The sequence below is a fragment of the Xenopus tropicalis genome, chromosome 10 (genome assembly GCF_000004195.4).
Source record: "Xenopus tropicalis strain Nigerian chromosome 10, UCB_Xtro_10.0, whole genome shotgun sequence".
Lineage (NCBI taxonomy): Eukaryota > Metazoa > Chordata > Amphibia > Anura > Pipidae > Xenopus > Xenopus tropicalis.
The window spans coordinates 51,211,511-51,230,032 of NC_030686.2; the positions used below are offsets into that span (position 1 = coordinate 51,211,511).

The following is an 18,522-nucleotide window of genomic DNA, read 5'->3' on the forward strand; positions in this document are numbered from 1 at the left end:
TCTCCCCTGGGGCAGTATTAGGGCTGGGAGTTTAGTGCCCCGCAGCTGCATTGGCACAACCACACCTGGTATTGGCAAGGGTCATGTGAGCAGGAATGGTAACCCCCCATGGTTGTGCCGCCACCTTCTCACCCAATATAGGAACGTTCCTTACAGCCTTCTGGTACCTCTGGCTTTTGCCCACATGGAGAACCCACGTGGCTCCTTATTGTTTGGGTTTGGGCTGAATGAATTCATTATATTGACTTGGGTGCAGGGAAACTGCAGGAAGGCACTTTACATCTACATTTATATCATGATATTCTTGGGGGGTCTGGGACCCCAAACCCGAGGAACAGCTCCATGTGTCCCACCACTATTTATCCAAGGGGCTTCCAGTAAGTCCCCAGCACCCTGGCCAGGCCCTGTATTCTGTATAATTAAATGGAAGAAGGGCCCCTGATGCTTTCTGTCTCTGATACATACGGGATATGCCATATACACAGTATGACCCCAGGTAATGGCTCCCCCTATGGGCCCCCGGGTGTATGAGCAGAACCATTTGTCCCCTCGCCTCCTACTTTCTATGAGTTCTGCCTCACTGCTTGTGATCTGGCACCGCAACTGGTCACATGGTCTCACATACCGCAAGGCTGGCGCTCCACTGTCATGTGATACGTCATGTGACACCTCTTATGTAATCCCCGGCCCATGCCCAGGGTGATCACACTTCTGGCACCATTGGGGGAGCTCACATTTCCTGCTTCCCCCCTGAGATTCCTCTGCTGCCCCTGGGAGTCACATAGCTCTGAGCTCCAACCCCTAGGAGCCCGGTTATGCCATGGCTGCATTGCCCATCTTTCTGCTTTCCCTGGCACTGCCCATTGCCATCTTCCCTGCAGCACCACCAGCACTTACCTATTGGTTTATATGGATAGGCAGGAGCTGCCATATTGTTTCCCTTAGGTAGGGAGAGGGGGTGAAGTGTGAGTGGGAAGGATTTGGGGTGCCGGGGGTAGGTTAGAGAAGGAAAGGTAATGGGGGGGGTAAGATATTTTGGGCAGATACAGGGTTATGTGTGCAATAAATACATACATTGTGCTGCTGCCCCCAGAAATTCGGGGATCAGTGGTGGAGCTCTGTGGCTGCTATACAGTATTTGCCCCCCGCTGACTGTCAGTTGCGTGTCTCCTGGAAATCATATTTCTTCTAATTCCTTATTGTACCCATGAAATATTTCTAGAGGGGCAAGATGGAGACAGGAGGGGCAAAACCCAGACAAATTGCCAGTAAAAGACCCAAAACCATCTGTAGAGAGGAAACAGTATTGTCCCTGCCACATTATGGTCCTACAGTTGCCCCCCGGCCCACCGAGTACTTTGCCCGCCATTCTAGCCACTTTGAGGTTCTGATCTGCTCATTTTGTGGTTCTGTATCGTCTGTCCCACTAGTAATAGTGCAGGGAAACAAACCCAGAAGTGGAGAATAATTATTGATCGGACCCCCCCCCCCAGCCTGGGGCAGTTTGCGCTCCTTCCTCCCAGCAGTGCAGTAAAGTGCTGAGCCCCAGCTGAAGGGAAGCTGCTTTAGTGACACGTTGTTGTGGTTTTGCCACCCCCTGTGCAGGGAAATGTGTGCAAATGGCTCCGGCGCCCCCAACAGGCTGGGTAATGTGGGTCGGTTGGTGATTCAGAACTTTACCAGAAGCTTCCATGGAACTGGATAGGGGGGGTAGAACTGATCTGATACGTAGTAGTACCCCTCCCTCTGTTTGTGTCTCAGTCGGGTTCTCTGGGCTGAGATTATTTCTGTTCTATTAAATATTGCCCTTACCCCAATAGAGCTGAATGGGAATAAAGGGCAACTAAACTGACATTGATTGGCCTACAGATTATGCTTTGGCTATCAGATCTACAACACTGCACTGCACGTGCTCAGTCATTTCTGTCCTTTTTTTCTCATGCTGCTTACTGGGCATGCTCAGTGCTGATCAGCACAATATCTTTGGAAACCCTGCATAGGTTACCTCTCCAGCGCTCTGATTCTCTGTACTTCAGGAACCCCCCCCTGGGTAAGTGAATCCAATCTCCCCCCAGTACTTTCCCAGGTACAGAGCTCTGATTCTCTGTACTTCCTGCTCCTGGGCTGCTCTCTTTCCCATGGTCAGGCAGGAACCCCCCCCTGGGTAAGTGAATCCAATCTCCCCCAGTACTTACCAGGTACAGAGCTCTGATTCTCTGTATTCCTGCTCTGGGCTGCTCTCTTCCCCATGTCCAGGCCAGGACACCCCCCCCTGGGTAAGTGATCCAATCTCACCCCCAGTACTTGTACCAGTACAGAGCTCTGATTCTCTGTACTTCCTGCTCCTTGGCCTGCTCTCGTTCCCATGGTCAGGCAGGAACCCCCCCTCCCCCCCGGTAAGTGAATCCAATCTACCCCAGTACTTACCCAGGTACGGAGCTCTGATTCTCTGTACTTCCTGCTCCTGGGCTGCTCTCTTTCCCCATGGTCAAGGCAGGAACCCCCCCCCCCCGGTAATGAATCCAATCTCCCCCCAGTCTATCCCAGGTACAGAGTTCTGATTCTCTGTACTTCCTGCTCCTGGGCTGCTCTCTTCCCATGGTCAGGCAGGAACCTCCCCCGGGTAAGTGAATCCAATCTCCCCCCATTACTTACCCAGGTACAGAGCTCGATTCTCTGTACTTCCTGCTCCTGGCTGCTCTCTTTCCCATGGTCAGGCAGGAAACCCCCCCCCGGGTAAGTGAATCCAATCTCCCCCCAAGTACTTACCCAGGTACAGGAGTTCTGATTCTCTGTAACTTCCCTGCTCCTGGGCTGCTCTCTTTCCCATGGTCAGGCAGGAACCTCCCCCTGGGTAAGTGAATCCAATCTCCCCCCAAGTACTTACCCAGGTACAGAGCTCTGATTCCCTGTACTTCTCTGCTCCTGGGCTGCTCTCTTTCCCAATGGTCAGGCAGGAACCTCCCCCTGGGGTAAGTGAATCCAATTCTCCCCCCCAGTACTTACCCAGGTTACAGAGTTCTGATTCTCTGTACTTCCTGCTCCTGGGCCTGCTCTCTTTCCCCATGGTCAGGGCAGGAACCTCTCCCCTGGGTAAGTGAATCCAATCTCCCCCGAATACTTATCCAGGTACAGGAGCTCTGATTCTCTGTAGCTTCCTGCTCCCTGGGCTGCTCTCTTTCCATGGTCAGGCAGGAACCCCCCCCCCCTGGGTAAGTGAATCCAATCTCCCCCCAGTACTTACCCAGGTACAGAGGCTCTGATTCCCTGTACTTCCTGCCCTGGGCTGCTCTCTTTCCCATGGTCCAGGCAGGAACCTCCCCTGGGTTAAGGTGAATCCAATCTCCCCCCAGTACTTACCAGGTACAGAGCTCTGATTCTCTGTACTCCTGCTCCTGGGCTGCTCTCTTTCCATGGTCAGGCAGGAACGCCCGCCCGGTAAGTGAATCCAATCCTCCCCCCAGTACTTACCCAGGTACAGAGCTCTGATTCTCTGTACTTCCTGCTCGGGCTGCTCTCTTTCCCATGGTCAGGCAGGAACCCCCCCCTGGGTAAGTGAATCCAATCTCCCCCAGTACTTACCCAGGTAACAGAGCTCTGATTCTTCTGTACTTCCTGCTCCTGGGCCTTGCTCTCTTTCCAGGTCAGTGCCAGGAACCTCTCCCTGGGTAGAAGTGATGCCAATCCCCCCCCCCCCCAATACTTTTCCAGGTACAGAGCCTGATTTCTGTACTTCCTGCCCCTGGGCTGCTCTCTTTCCCATGGGTCAGGCAGGAACCTCTCCCTGGGGTAAGTGAATCAATCTCCCCCCAGTACTTACCCAGGTACAGAGCTCTGATTCTCTTACTTCCTGCCCTGGGCTGCTCTCTTCCCATGGTCAGCAGGAACCCCTCCCTGGGTAAGTGAATCCAATCTCCCCAGTACTTACCCAGGTACAGAGCTCTGATTCTCTGTACTTCCTGCTCCTGGGCTGCTCTCTTTCCCATGGTCAGGCAGACCCCCCCTGGGTAAGTGAATCCAATCTCCCCCCAGTACTTACCCAGGGTACAGAGCTCTGATTCTCTGTACTTCCTGCCCCTGGGCTGCTCTCTTTCCCCATGGTCAGACAGGAACCCCCCCCCCCCCCCGGTAAGTGAATCCCAATCTCCCCCCAGTACTTACCCAGGTACAGAGTTCTGATTCTCTGTACTTTCCTGCTCCTGGCTGCTCTCTTTCCCATGGTCAGGCAGGAACCCCCCCCCCCCCCCCCCCCCCCCCGGTAAGTGAATCCAATCTCCCCCCAGTACTTACCCAGGTACGGAGCTCTGATTCTCTGTACTTCCTGCTCCTGGGCTGCTCTCTTTCCCATGGTCAGGCAGGAACCCCCCCCCCCCCGGTATAGTGAATCCAATCTCCCCCCAGTACTTACCCAGGTACAGAGTTCTGATTCTCTGTACTTCCTGCTCCTGGGCTGCTCTCTTTCCCATGGTCAGGCAGGAACCCTCCCCCTGGGTAAGTGAATCCAATCTCCCCCCAATACTTACCCAGGTACAGAGCTCTGATTCTCTGTACTTCCCTGCTCCTGGGCTGCTCTCTTTCCCATGGTCAGGCAGGAACCCCCCCCGGGTAAGTGAATCCAATCTCCCCCCAGTACTTACCCCAGGTACAGAGTTCTGATTCTCTGTACTTCCTGCCTCCTGGGCTGCTCTCTTTCCCATGGTCAGGCAGGAACCTCCCCCTGGGTAAGTGAATCCCAATCTCCCCCCAGTACTTATCCAGGTACAGAGCTCTGATTCTCTGTACTTCCTGCTCCTGGGCTGCTCTCTTTCCCATGGTCAGGCAGGAACCTCCCCTGGGTAAGTGAATCCAATCTCCCCCCAGTACTTACCAGGTACAGAGCTCTGATTCTCTGTACTTCCTGCTCCTGGGCTGCTCTCTTTCCCATGGTCAGGCAGGAACCTCCCCCTGGGTAAGTGAATCCAATCTCCCCCCAGTACTTACCCAGGTACAGAGCTCTGATTCTCTGTACTTCCTGCTCCTGGGCTGCTCTCTTTCCCATGGTCAGGCAGGAACCTCCCCCGGGTAAGTGAATCCAATCTCCCCCCAGTACTTACCCAGGTACAGAGGCTCTGATTCTCTGTACTTCCTGCTCCTGGGCTGCTCTCTTTCCCCATGGTTCAGGCAGGAACTCCCCCTGGGTTTAAGTGAATCCAATCTCCCCACCAGTACTTACCCAGGTACAGAGCTCTGATTCTCTGTACTTCCTGCTCCTGGGGCTGCTCTCTTTCCATGGTCAGGCAGGAACCCCCACCCTGGGTAAGTGAATCCAATCTCCCCCCAGTACTTACCCAGGTACAGAGCTTCTGATTCTCTGTACTTCCTGCTCCTGGGCTGCTCTCTTTCCCATGGCAGGCAGGAAACCCCCCCCCCGGGTAAGTGAATCCATCTCCCCCCAGTACTTACCCAGGTACAGAGCTCTGATTCTCTGTACTTCCTGCTCCTGGGCTGCTCTCTTTCCCATGGTCAGGCAGGACCCCCCCCCCCCCGGGTAAGTGAATCCAATCTCCCCCCCAGTACTTACCCAGGTACAGAGCTCTGATTCTCTGTACTTCCTGCTCCTGGGCTGCTCTCTTCCCATGGTCAGGCAGGAACCCCCCCCCCCCCCCCCCCGGTAAGTGAATCAATCTACCCCCATACTTACCCAGGTACGGAGCTCTGATTCTCTGTACTCCTGCTCCTGGGGCCTGCTCTCTTTCCCATGGTCAGGCCAGGAACCCCCCCCCCCCCCGGTAAGTGAATCAATCTCCCCCACAGTACTTACCCAGGTACAGAGTTCTGATTCTCTGTACTTCCTGCTCCTAGGTCTGCCTCCTTTCCCATGGTAGGCAGAACCCTCCCCTGGTAATGAATCAATCTCCCCCAATACTTACCACGACAGAGCTCTGATTCCTGCTACTGTCCTGTCCTGGCTGCCTCCTTTCCCATGGTCAGGCAGAACCGCCCCCGTAAGTGAATCCAATCTCCCACCAGTACTTACCCAGGTACAGAGTTCTGATTCCTGTACTTCCTGCTCCTGTGGCTGCTCTCTTTCCATGGTCAAAGGCAGATCCCCCTGGGTAAGTGAATCCAATCTCCCCCAGTACTTACCCAGGTACAGAGCCCTGATTCCCTGTACTTCCCTGCTCTCGGGCTGCTCTTTTCCATGGTCAGGTCAGGCAGGAAAACCTTACCCTGGTAAGTGAATCCAATCTCCCCAATACTTACCTCAGGTACAGAGTGATTCCTGTACTTCCATGACTCCGGCTGCCTCTCTTTCCATGGTCAGCAGAACCTCTCCTGGGTATGAACCATCCCCATTTTCCAGGTACAGAGCTCTGATTCTCTGTACTTCCTGCCCCTGGGCTGCTCTCTTTCCCATGGTCAGGCAGGACCCCCCCCCCCCGGGTAAGTGAATCCAATCTCCCCCCCAGTACTTACCCAGGTACAGAGCTCTGATTCCTGTACTTCCTGCTCCTGGGCTGCTCTCTTTCCCATGGTCAGGCAGGAACCTCTCCCTGGGTAAGTGAATCCAATCTCCCCCCAGTACTTACCCAGGTACAGAGCTCTTGATTCTCTGTACTTTCCTGCTCCTGGGCTGCTCTCTTTCCCATGGTCAGAACAGGAACCCCCCCCCTGGGTAAGTGAATCCAATCTCCCCCCAGTAACTTACCCAGGTACAGAGCTCTGATTCTCTGTACTTTCCTGCTCCTGGGCTGCCTCTCTTTCCCATGGTCAGGCAGGAACCTCTCCCTGGGTAAGTGAATCCAATCTCCCCCCCAATAACTTTTCCAGGTACAGAGCTCTGATTCTCTGTACTTCCTGCCCCTGGGCTGCTCTCTTTCCCATGGTCAGGCAGGACCCCCCCCCCTGGGTAAGTGAATCCAATCTCCCCCCGTACTTACCCAGTACAGAGCTCTGATTCCCTGTACTTCCTGCTCCTGGGCTGCTCCTTTCCCATTGGTCAGGCAGGAAACCTCTCCCTGGGTAAGTGAATCCAATCTCCCCCAGTACTTACCCAGGTACAGAGCTCTGATTCTCTGTACTTCCTGCTCCTGGGCTGCTGCTCTTTCCCCATGGTCAGACAGGAACCCCCCCTGGGTAAGTGAATCCAATCTCCCCCCAGTACTTACCCAGGTTACAGAGCTCTTGATTCTCTGTACTTCCTGCTCCTGCGGCTGCTCTCTTTCCCCATGGTCAGGCAGGAACCTCTCCCTGGGTAAGTGAATCCAATCTCCCCCCAATACTTTTCCAGGTACAGAGCTCTGATTCTCTGTACTTCCGCCCCTGGGCTGCTCTCTTTCCCATGGTCAGGCAGGAACCCTCTCCCTGGGTAAGTGAATCCAATCTCCCCCCAGTACTTACCCAGGTACAGAGCTCTGATTCTCTTGTACTTCCTGCTCCTGGGCTGCTCTCTTTCCCATGGTCAGGCAGGAACCCCTCCCTGGGTAGTGAATCAATCTCCCCCAGTACTTACCCAGGTACAGAGCTCTGATTCTCTGTACTTCCTGCTCCTGGGCTGCTCTCTTTCCCATGGTCAGGCAGGAACCCCCCCCTGGGTAAGTGAATCCAATCTCCCCCCAGTACTTACCCAGGTACAGAGCTCTGATTCTCTGTACTTCCTGCCCTGCGGCTGCCTCTTTTCCCATGGTCAGACAGGAACCCCCCCCCCCCCCCGGTTAAGTGAATCCAATCTCCCCCCAGTACCTTACCCGGTACAGAGCTTCTGATTCTCTGTTGTACTTCCTTGCTCCTGGCTGCCTCTCTTCCCATGTCAGCAGGAACCCCCCCCCCCCCCCCCCGGTAAGTGAATCTCAATCTCCCCCCAGTACTTACCCAGGTACGGAGCTCTGATTCTCTGTACTTCCTGCTCCTGCTTGCCTACTCTTTCCAACAATGGCGGACGGAAACCCCCCCCCCCGTAAGTGAGTCCCAATCTCCCCCCAGTATTACCGCCAGTACAGAGTTCTGTTCTTCGTACTCTCCTGCTCCTGGGCTGCTACTCTTCCCATGGTCAGCCAGGAACTCCCCCTGGGTAAAGTGAATCCAATCATCGCCCCAATACTTACCCAGTACAGAGCTCTGATTCTCTGTACTTATTTCCTGCTCCTCGGCTGCTCTCTTTCCCATGGCAGCAGGAAACCCCTCCCGGTAAGTGAAATTCAATCTCCCCCCGAGGTACTTACCCAGGTAGAGAGTCTGATTCTCTTACTCCTGCTCCTGGGATGCCTCTTTCCCATGGTCAAGCAGGAACTCCCCCCTGGTAAGTGAATCCCAATCTTCCCCACCCAGTACTTATCCAGGATACAAGAGCTCTGAGATTCCTCGTATCCTGCTCTTGCTGCTGCTCTTCCATGGTCACAGGAACCTCCCCCTGGGTAAGTGAATCCAATCTCCCCCCAGTACTTACCCCAGGTACAGAGCTCTGATTCTCTGTACTTCTGCTCCCTGGCTGCTCTCTTTCCCATGGTCAGGCAGGAACCCCACCCTGGGTAAGTTGAATCCAATCTCCCCCCCCCATACTTACCCAGGTACAGAGCTCTGATCTCTGTACTTCCTGCTCCTGGGCTGCTCTCTTTCCCATGGTCAGGCAGGAACCTCCCCCCCGGGTAAGTGAATCCAATCTCCCCCCAGTACTTACCCAGGTACAGAGCTCTGATTCTCTGTACTTCCTGTCCTGCTTGCTCTCTTTCCCATGGTCAGGCAGGAAACCCTTCCCCCCCCTGGTAAGTGAAATCCAATCTCCCCCCAGTACTTACCAGGTACAGAGCTCTGATCTCTGTACTTCCTTGCTCCTGGGCTGCTCTCTTTCCCATGGTCAGGCAGAACCCCACCCTGGGTAAGTGAATCCAATCTCCCCCCCAGTACTTACCCAGGTACAGAGCTCTTGATTCTCTGTACTTCCTGCTCCTGGGCTGCTCTCTTTCCATGGTCAGGCAGGAACCTCCCCCCGGGGTAAGTGAATCCAATCTCCCCCCAGTACTTACCCAGGTACAGAGCTCTGATTCTCTGTACTTCCTGCTCCTGGGCTGCTCTCTTTCCCATGGTCAGGCAGGAACCCCCCCCCCCCTGGGTAAGGTGAATCCAATCTCCCCCAGTACTTACCCAGGTACAGAGCTCTGATTCTCTGTACTTCCTGCTCCTGGGCTGCTCTCTTTCCCATGGTCAGGCAGGAACCCCCCCCCCCCCCCCCCCCCCCCCCCCCCCCCCCCCCCCCCCCCCCCCCCCCCCCCCCCCCCCCCGTAAGTGAATCCAATCTACCCCCAAGTACTTACCCAGGTACGGAGCTCTGATTCTCTGTACTTCCTGCTCCTGGGCTGCTCTCTTCCCATGTCAGGCAGGAACCCCCCCCCCCCCCCCCCCCCCGGTAAGTGAATCCAATCTCCCCCCCAGTACTTACCCAGGTACAGAGTTTCTGATTCTCTGTTACTTCCTGCTCCTGGCGCTGCTCTCTTTCCCATGTCAGGCAGGAACTCCCACCTGGGTAAGTGAATCCAATCTCCCCCCAATACTTACCCAGGTACAGAGCTCTGATTCTCTGTACTTCCTGCTCCTGGGCTGCCTCTCTTTCCCATGGTCAGGCAGGAACCCCCCCCGGGTAAGTGAATCCAATCTTCCCCCAGTACTTACCCAGGTACAGAGTTCTGATTCTCAGTACTTCCTGCTCCTGGGCTGCTCTCTTTCCCATGGTCAGGCAGGAACCTCCCCCTGGGTAAGTGAATCCAATCTCCCCCCAGTACTTACCCAGGTACAGAGCTCTGATTCCCTGTACTTCCTGCTCCTGGCTGCTCTCTTTCCCATGGTCAGGCAGGAACCTCCCCCTGGGTAAGTGAATCCAATCTCCCCCCAGTACTTACCCAGGTACAGAGTTCTGATTCTCTGTACTTCCTGCTCCTGGGCTGCTCTCTTTCCCATGGTCAGGCAGGAACCTCTCCCTGGGTAAGTGAATCCAATCTCCCCCCAATACTTTTCCAGGTACAGAGCTCTGATTCTCTGTACTTCCTGCCCCTGGGCTGCTCTCTTTCCCATGGTCAGGCAGGACCCCCCCCCCCCCGGGTAAGTGAATCCAATCTCCCCCCAGTACTTACCCAGGTACAGAGCTCTGATTCCCTGTACTTCCTGCTCCTGGGCTGCTCTCTTTCCCATGGTCAGGCAGGAACCTCTCCCTGGGTAAGTGAATCCAATCTCCCCCCAGTACTTACCCAGGTACAGAGCTCTGATTCTCTGTACTTCCTGCTCCTGGGCTGCTCTCTTTCCCATGGTCAGACAGGAACCCCCCCCTGGGTAAGTGAATCCAATCTCCCCCCAGTACTTACCCAGGTACAGAGCTCTGATTCTCTGTACTTCCTGCTCCTGGGCTGCTCTCTTTCCCATGGTCAGGCAGGAACCTCTCCCTGGGTAAGTGAATCCAATCTCCCCCCAGTACTTACCCAGGTACAGAGCTCTGATTCTCTGTACTTCCTGCTCCTGGGCTGCTCTCTTCCCATGGTCAGGCAGGAACCCCCCCCCCCTGGGTAAGTGAATCCAATCTCCCCCCAATACTTTTCCAGGTACAGAGCTCTGATTCTCTGTACTTCCTGCCCCTGGGCTGCTCTCTTTCCCATGGTCAGGCAGGACCCCCCCCCCTGGGTAAGTGAATCCAATCTCCCCCCAGTACTTACCCAGGTACAGAGCTCTGATTCCCTGTACTTCCTGCTCCTGGGCTGCTCTCTTTCCCATGGTCAGGCAGGAACCTCCCCCTGGGTAAGTGAATCCAATCTCCCCCCAGTACTTACCCAGTGCCAGTGATGTATTGTGGGCCAGAGAAATCGATAGACTGATAAACCCTCCGGGCTCCGAGTTGCTCGGCTAGGAAGCTGACACTCCCTTGGGGAGTACATTGCACAATCCATATCTTCAGGAAATGATGCAGAGAGTGGGGGCAAGGAAAGGTTTCCCAGCAGGGATGGTATGGGGAGGGGATTGCATTCTACATGGTTAGGTTCATATTAGTAAGAGGGAGACTGAGGGTGACCTACATTCCCCCCCCCCCCCCCTTATCTGAGCCATCACATCTAATCGGGGGGGGGCACAAACAGGGGGCAGAGGCTAATTCATGGTGACACCGCAGATACAAATTTTTCCGATGTGCCAGATGCCACTCAGCCAGCGAGACCCCCGAGGAATGTCCTAGATCTGCCTCGCAAGGATAATGCTTCTCAGACAGGGTTTAGATTGTCAGCTCACGGGGTAAATTCATTGTTTGTGGGATGCTGGGCTCTGGGGGGGGGGGAATAAGAACTGATATCCCAGGAGCCCCCCCCCCACCGCCCTGATGTAGGTCAGAGATGGAAATCAGAACCCCCCCTCCCATTAGCTGCCTCGTTAGCTTGTGCTTCATTAGAGCCCACCCTGCAATACTGGGGGGGGGGGCACTGATATTGTAGTTGTCTGGGGGCAGATAGCAAGGGGTAAATATAAATTGGTTCTGGTCCAACTGCCCCAGGGGCAAGTAAATATGTGTCTTCCCTTTCTTGTTGCCCAATTCTGATCAGGAACTGGTTGGCGCAGGAGCAAATCATTCCTTTACTGCACTGCTGCTCTGTAGGCAGAATTGTGGTGTTGTCTTGGCAACAGGGGCAGCTGGGTAAGAAGCTGATTGAAACCTTGGGGCTGAGGCTACATGTGATGATTCCACAAGTACCAAATACACAGGAGCCAATTGTGGCGTCTCTGCTGCTTGTACCGGGATCCAGGAGGTAATTCCCACCCGGTGAGAGCACTTACCCACCGGTCACGTGACTTGCTGATCTCCCCCACCTGGGCAAATCCGCATTCGCAGTCTCATCAAGTGGGCAAATAATATCTCTATTATCTCTGTGTTGTTTCAAGTGTATGGCGCTGTGTATAGCAACCGGGCTATGGGGATCCCACTTATATCCATCTATTACTATGGAAACCAATCGCAGCAAGCGGATAGATCTGTGTAAGAAGCGCACGAGTCGCTCCAGCTGGGGATCCGGGAGGGATGGAGAGGCCCTTGTCATGCAGGGCACATATATAGCCTATAAATATATATATATATATATACCCCATGCCAGAACATTCCTTCTCTGTATATTTGTATTTATACATATGGGTAGGGGGTGCCATAGTGTTTCCCTTAGACAGTACAGTATGGGGGTGGGGCTTATTGTGTGCCCAGAGCATTCCTTCTCTGTATATTTGTATTTATACATATGGGTAGGGGGTGCCATAGTGTTTCCCTTAGACAGTACAGTATGGGGGTACAGCTTATTGTGTGCCCAGAACATTCCTTCTCTGTATATTTGTATTTATACATATGGGTAGGGGGTGCCATAGTGTTTCCCTTAGACAGTACAGTATGGGGGTACAGCTTATTGTGTGCCCAGAACATTCCCTCTCTGTATATTTGTATTTATACATATGGGTAGGGGGTGCCATAGTGTTTCCCTTAGACAGTACAGTATGGGGGTACAGCTTATTGTGTGCCCAGAACATTCCTTCTCTGTATATTTGTATTTATACATATGGGTAGGAGGTGCCATAGTGTTTCCCTTAGACAGTACAGTATGGGGGTACAGCTTATTGTGTGCCCAGAACATTCCCTCTCTGTATATTTGTATTTATACATATGGGTAGGGGGTGCCATAGTGTTTCCCTTAGACAGTACAGTATGGGGGTACAACTTATTGTGTGCCCAGAACATTCCCTCTCTGTATATTTGTATTTATACATATGGGTAGGGGGTGCCATAGTGTTTCCCTTAGACAGTACAGTATGGGGGTACAGCTTATTGTGTGCCCAGAACATTCCCTCTCTGTATATTTGTATTATACATATGGGTAGGGGGTGCCATAGTGTTTCCCTTAGACAGTACAGTATGGGGGTGGGGCTTATTGTGTGCCCAGAACATTCCTTCTCTGTATATTTGTATTTATACATATGGGTAGGGGGTGCCATAGTGTTTCCCTTAGACAGTACAGTTTGGGGGTACAGCTTATTGTGTGCCCAGAACATTCCCTCTCTGTATATTTGTATTTATACATATGGGTAGGGGGTGCCATAGTGTTTCCCATAGACAGTACAGTATGGGGGTACAGCTTATTGTGTGCCCAGAGCATTCCTTCTCTGTATATTTGTATTTATACATATGGGTAGGGGGTGCCATAGTGTTTCCCTTAGACAGTACAGTATGGGGGTACAGCTTATTGTGTGCCCAGAACATTCCTTCTCTGTATATTTGTATTTATACATATGGGTAGGGGGTGCCATAGTGTTTCCCTTAGACAGTACAGTATGGGGGTACAGCTTATTGTGTGCCCAGAACATTCCTTCTCTGTATATTTGTATTTATACATATGGGTAGGGGGTGCCATAGTGTTTCCCTTAGACAGTACAGTATGGGGGTACAGCTTATTGTGTGCCCAGAACATTCCCTCTCTGTATATTTGTATTTATACATATGGGTAGGAGGTGCCATAGTGTTTCCCTTAGACAGTACAGTATGGGGGCACAGCTTATTGTGTGCCCAGAACATTCCTTCTCTGTATATTTGTATTTATACATATGGGTAGGAGGTGCCATAGTGTTTCCCTTAGACAGTACAGTATGGGGGTGGGGCTTATTGTGTGCCCAGAACATTCCTTCTCTGTATATTTGTATTTATACATATGGGTAGGGGGTGCCATAGTGTTTCCCTTAGACAGTACAGTATGGGGGTACAGCTTATTGTGTGCCCAGAACATTCCCTCTCTGTATATTTGTATTTATACATATGGGTAGGAGGTGCCATAGTGTTTCCCTTAGACAGTACAGTATGGGGGTACAGCTTATTGTGTGCCCAGAACATTCCTTCTCTGTATATTTGTATTTATACATATGGGTAGGGGGTGCCATAGTGTTTCCCTTAGACAGTACAGTATGGGGTACAGCTTATTGTGTGCCCAGAACATTCCTTCTCTGTATATTTGTATTTATACATATGGGTAGGGGGTGCCATAGTGTTTCCCTTAGACAGTACAGTATGGGGGTACAGCTTATTGTGTGCCCAGAACATTCCTTCTCTGTATATTTGTATTTATACATATGGGTAGGGGGTGCCATAGTGTTTCCCTTAGACTCACACGTAACCCCCCCGTGCCGCTCTCTCCCCGCAGTACCGAATCGGGCAGCTCTACATGATCAGCAAGCACAGCCACGAGCAGAGCGAGAGAGGGGAAGGAGTGGAGGTTGTGCAGAATGAGCCCTATGAGGATCCGGTACACGGACAGGGCCAACTGACTGAGAAGAGAGTTTACCTGAACAGGTGAGAGCACAATACCCAGTTGGGCCCTACAATTCCCCTGGGCTTCACTAGAAGCTGCAGCTCTTGGGTTTCATAATATCTGATGGGCCCAGGGCCCATATATCCCTCCCTGCCCCCCAGGGCCCATATATCCCTCCCTGCCCCCCAGGGCCCATATATCCCTCCCTGCTCCCCAGGGCCCATATATCCCTCCCTGCCCCCCAGGGCCCATATATCCCTCCCTGCCCCCCAGGGCCCATATATCCCTCCCTGCCCCCCAGGGCCCATATATCCCTCCCTGCCCCCCAGGGCCCATATATCCCTCCCTGCTCCCCAGGGCCCATATATCCCTCCCTGCCCCCCAGGGCCCATATATCCCTCCCTGCTCCCCAGGGCCCATATATCCCTCCCTGCTCCCCAGGGCCCATATATCCCTCCCTGCCCCCCAGGGCCCATATATCCCTCCCTGCCCCCCAGGGCCCATATATCCCTCCCTGCCCCCAGGGCCCATATATCCCTCCCTGCCCCCCAGGGCCCATATATCCCTCCCTGCCCCCCAGGGCCCATATATCCCTCCCTGCTCCCCAGGGCCCATATATCCCTCCCTGCCCCCCAGGGCCCATATATCCCTCCCTGCCCCCCAGGGCCCATATATCCCTCCCTGCTCCCCAGGGCCCATATATATTGGGGTTGCCCTGAATCCAAGGCATGGCTGACAGATTGCCTCTCTGGCCCTCGGGAGGGTGGCATTTATCTAATGGTGCCTAATGGCCGAGTGACCAATTCCATTTTTCTACTCCTTTTAAAGGGGAACTAATCTTAGGCAGGGTGCAGGCCCTCATTGCCGGGCTGGTGTCCCTATTGTAGCAGAAGCCAATCATGTTGAGATTTGGGCCTCTCCAAATAAATCATGTAATTGAGAGGAAGAAAGCCAATGGTTTTGGGCCCTTTATCACCCGGATCACCCAGCCTTACAGGGCGCTCTATTGGGCACACAGGCTGGTGTAGGGCTTGGCACCTATTCCAATGGGTTCTGCTGGACATGGGCCAGGACCAGTTGCTGCTAATACTAGGTTTCCCCTTTAATGATCAGCACAAGCCTTAGGGGGGTACCGTCTCTTTAATAAAACCCTGTAGGCCTGTCCTGTGTAGATACCCTGATCCACCTACAGCAGCGCAATACCCTGATCCACCTACAGCAGCGCAATACCCTGATCCACCTACAGCAGCGCAATACCCTGATCCACCTACAGCAGCGCAATACCCTCATCCACCTACAGCAGCGCAATACCCTGATCCACCTACAGCAGCGCAATACCCTGATCCACCTACAGCAGCGCAATACCCTGATCCACCTACAGCAGCGCAATACCCTGATCCACCTACAGCAGCGCAATACCCTGATCCACCTACAGCAGCGCAATACCCTGATCCACCTACAGCAGCGCAATACCCTCATCCACCTACAGCAGCGCAATACCCTGATCCACCTACAGCAGCGCAATACCCTGATCCACCTACAGCAGCGCAATACCCTGATCCACCTACAGCAGCGCAATACCCTCATCCACCTACAGCAGCGCAATACCCTCATCCACCTACAGCAGCGCAATACCCTCATCCACCTACAGCAGCGCAATACCCTCATCCACCTACAGCAGCGCAATACCCTCATCCACCTACAGCAGCGCAATACCCTGATCCACCTACAGCAGCGCAATACCCGGTCCGCCTACAGCAGCGCAATACCCGGTCCGCCTACAGCAGTGCAATACCCGGGCTGTTCCCATGGCAGCAGTTGAAGTGCCTTATTGCCTCGGGGCATGTGATCTCCCTGCTCGCCCCATCCTTCCCATTCTCAGTACCGCAGAACTAAAGATCTACTTGTTGCCGCCGCTGGGGGCAAATAAATCTGGGAGTGGCCAGCGTGGCCCAAATAAAATAATGGAAAGTTCTTCCCATTTAATGTGATTTGGAGCAAACTTACTAAATAAAGAGACCCCCCCTTCCCAGTGGCGCTGCCCAGGGTGCCCCCGCATAATGCATTCACCTCCTCCTTCTCCGTCGGAAAATCCGATTGGTCCCATTCGGCGCCGCTCTGAAAGCTTTCAGGGTTCTCCCAGGGAAATCAATGGGAGCCATTAATGAGCAAAGTCGTTATTAGCACGAGGTATGTAGCCAATCCTGTGTAGGGAATCTCTGTACATTCTCCTGTAGCTCAGTGACTGGGGGTACAGCAGCTCCATGGCACTGATGGTATTCAGCCCACATTCTGCTTTAGGTGCTGTATGGAACCGGACTGGAACAGGGAGCACTGACCCTGGCCCAGAACCACCCACACATGGGAACTGGGCCACTTACTGCTAATTCTTTTCTGCCATGGCCAATTGGCTTTCTGTGCGCCCCGCTGTGTGCCCCATGATACACCTGCACTCTAACGCCCAAAGGGCACTCTCTCTTTACCATCTCCATCTCTCATCTGTTGGGCCCGTAACATCACGGAATAGGAATTTGCTACTGAATTATAAGTAATTAAACCCTGAGGTTGCTTTGGGCTCAGGAGTATTTGTCCCAGAGAATTGCCCCCTGTGAGTGCCCCATGTTCTGCTGGCTTAGGCAGATGGCGTATCGGGCATTGCCCAGGTGGCAGCCACAAAACCAACCCATGAGCTGGAGACCCTATTGGCTAAGAACTGAGTGCTCTCTGTAGTTAGATTGTGAGCTCTGCAGGCTCCATGGGAAGCTTAAAGGAACAGTAACCCCCTTGGGCAACATCAGTGTATAGGGCTTGTGCCAATCAGACTTTCTGCCTTTTAGTTTATTTACAAAAATTGTTTTTGTTTTTTTTTTTTGTTATTTCTTGAACAGGAAAATGGAATTGGGTCCAAGTTAGAATCCCAGCGACCAGATAGTTCCCCTTGGGCTTGGGCTGCTTCCCTGTCTAATTGTATCTCTTTGTCCTGCAGCAAACTGCCAAGCTGGGCACGCGCCGTGGTCCCCAAAATCTTCTATGTGACAGAAAAAGCCTGGAACTATTATCCTTATACAATCACAGGTAAGTATTGGGGCTTCGTGCTGTTATATTGTGTGCCCAGAACATTCCTTCTCTGTATATTTGTATTTATACATATGGGTAGGAGGTGCCATAGTGTTTCCCTTAGACAGTACAGTATGGGGGTACAGCTTATTGTGTGCCCAGAACATTCCTTCTCTGTATATTTGTATTTATACATATGGGTAGGAGGTGCCATAGTGTTTCCCTTAGACAGTACAGTATGGGGGTACAGCTTATTGTGTGCCCAGAACATTCCCTCTCTGTATATTTGTATTTATACATATGGGTAGGGGGTGCCATAGTGTTTCCCTTAGACAGTGCAGTATGGGGGTACAGCTTATTGTGTGCCCAGAACATTCCTTCTCTGTATATTTGTATTTATACATATGGGTAGGGGGTGCCATAGTGTTTCCCTTAGACAGTGCAGTATGGGGGTACAGCTTATTGTGTGCCCAGAACATTCCTTCTCTGTATATTTGTATTTATACATATGGGTAGGGGGTGCCATAGTGTTTCCCTTAGACAGTACAGTATGGGGGTACAGCTTATTGTGTGCCCAGAACATTCCTTCTCTGTATATTTGTATTTATACATATGGGTAGGAGGTGCCATAGTGTTTTCCTTGGGGGGTGCATTAGATTCTCGTTTGCCAATTCCCCAGCTGATTATAGAGAGGCAGATGAAGCCCCAGGGGACAGTGCCTCAGTGCCAGTATAAGCTGAGCTGTGCCAGGGACCAGGGTGCCCAGCCCATAACTGGTTTTATCTGTTGTGCAGTTTTGCTGGTAACGGTGATATTAATGGTTTCTCTCTCTCTCTCTCTCTCTCTCTCACACTCTCTCTCTCACTCTCTCTCTCACTCTCTCTCTCACTCTCTCTCTCACTCTCTCTCACACTCTCTCTCTCACACTCTCACTCTCTCTCTCTCACACTCTCTCTCTCTCTCTCTCTCACACTCTCTCTCTCTCTCTCTCACACTCTCTCTCTCTCTCTCTCTCTCTCTCTCTCTCTCTCTCTCTCTCACTCTCTCTCTCTCTCTCTCTCACACTCTCTCTCTCTCTCTCTCACACTCTCTCTCTCTCTCTCTCTCACACTCTCTCTCTCTCTCTCACACTCTCTCTCTCTCTCTCTCTCTCTCTCTCTCACACTCTCTCTCTCTCTCTCAC

At 52.8% G+C, this 18,522-nt stretch overlaps 1 protein-coding gene across 1 annotated transcript in view; it reads left to right on the forward strand.

Annotated features, from left to right (window-relative positions):
- The window catches only part of pitpnc1 (phosphatidylinositol transfer protein, cytoplasmic 1), a gene marked incomplete in the record, with an annotated part of 57,911 nt that overhangs the window by 19,036 nt on the left and 20,353 nt on the right, over positions 1–18,522 (forward strand). The window contains 2 exon segments of the mRNA NM_001045734.1: positions 14,175–14,323; positions 17,269–17,357. Coding sequence (NP_001039199.1) covers positions 14,175–14,323; positions 17,269–17,357 — 238 coding nt within the window.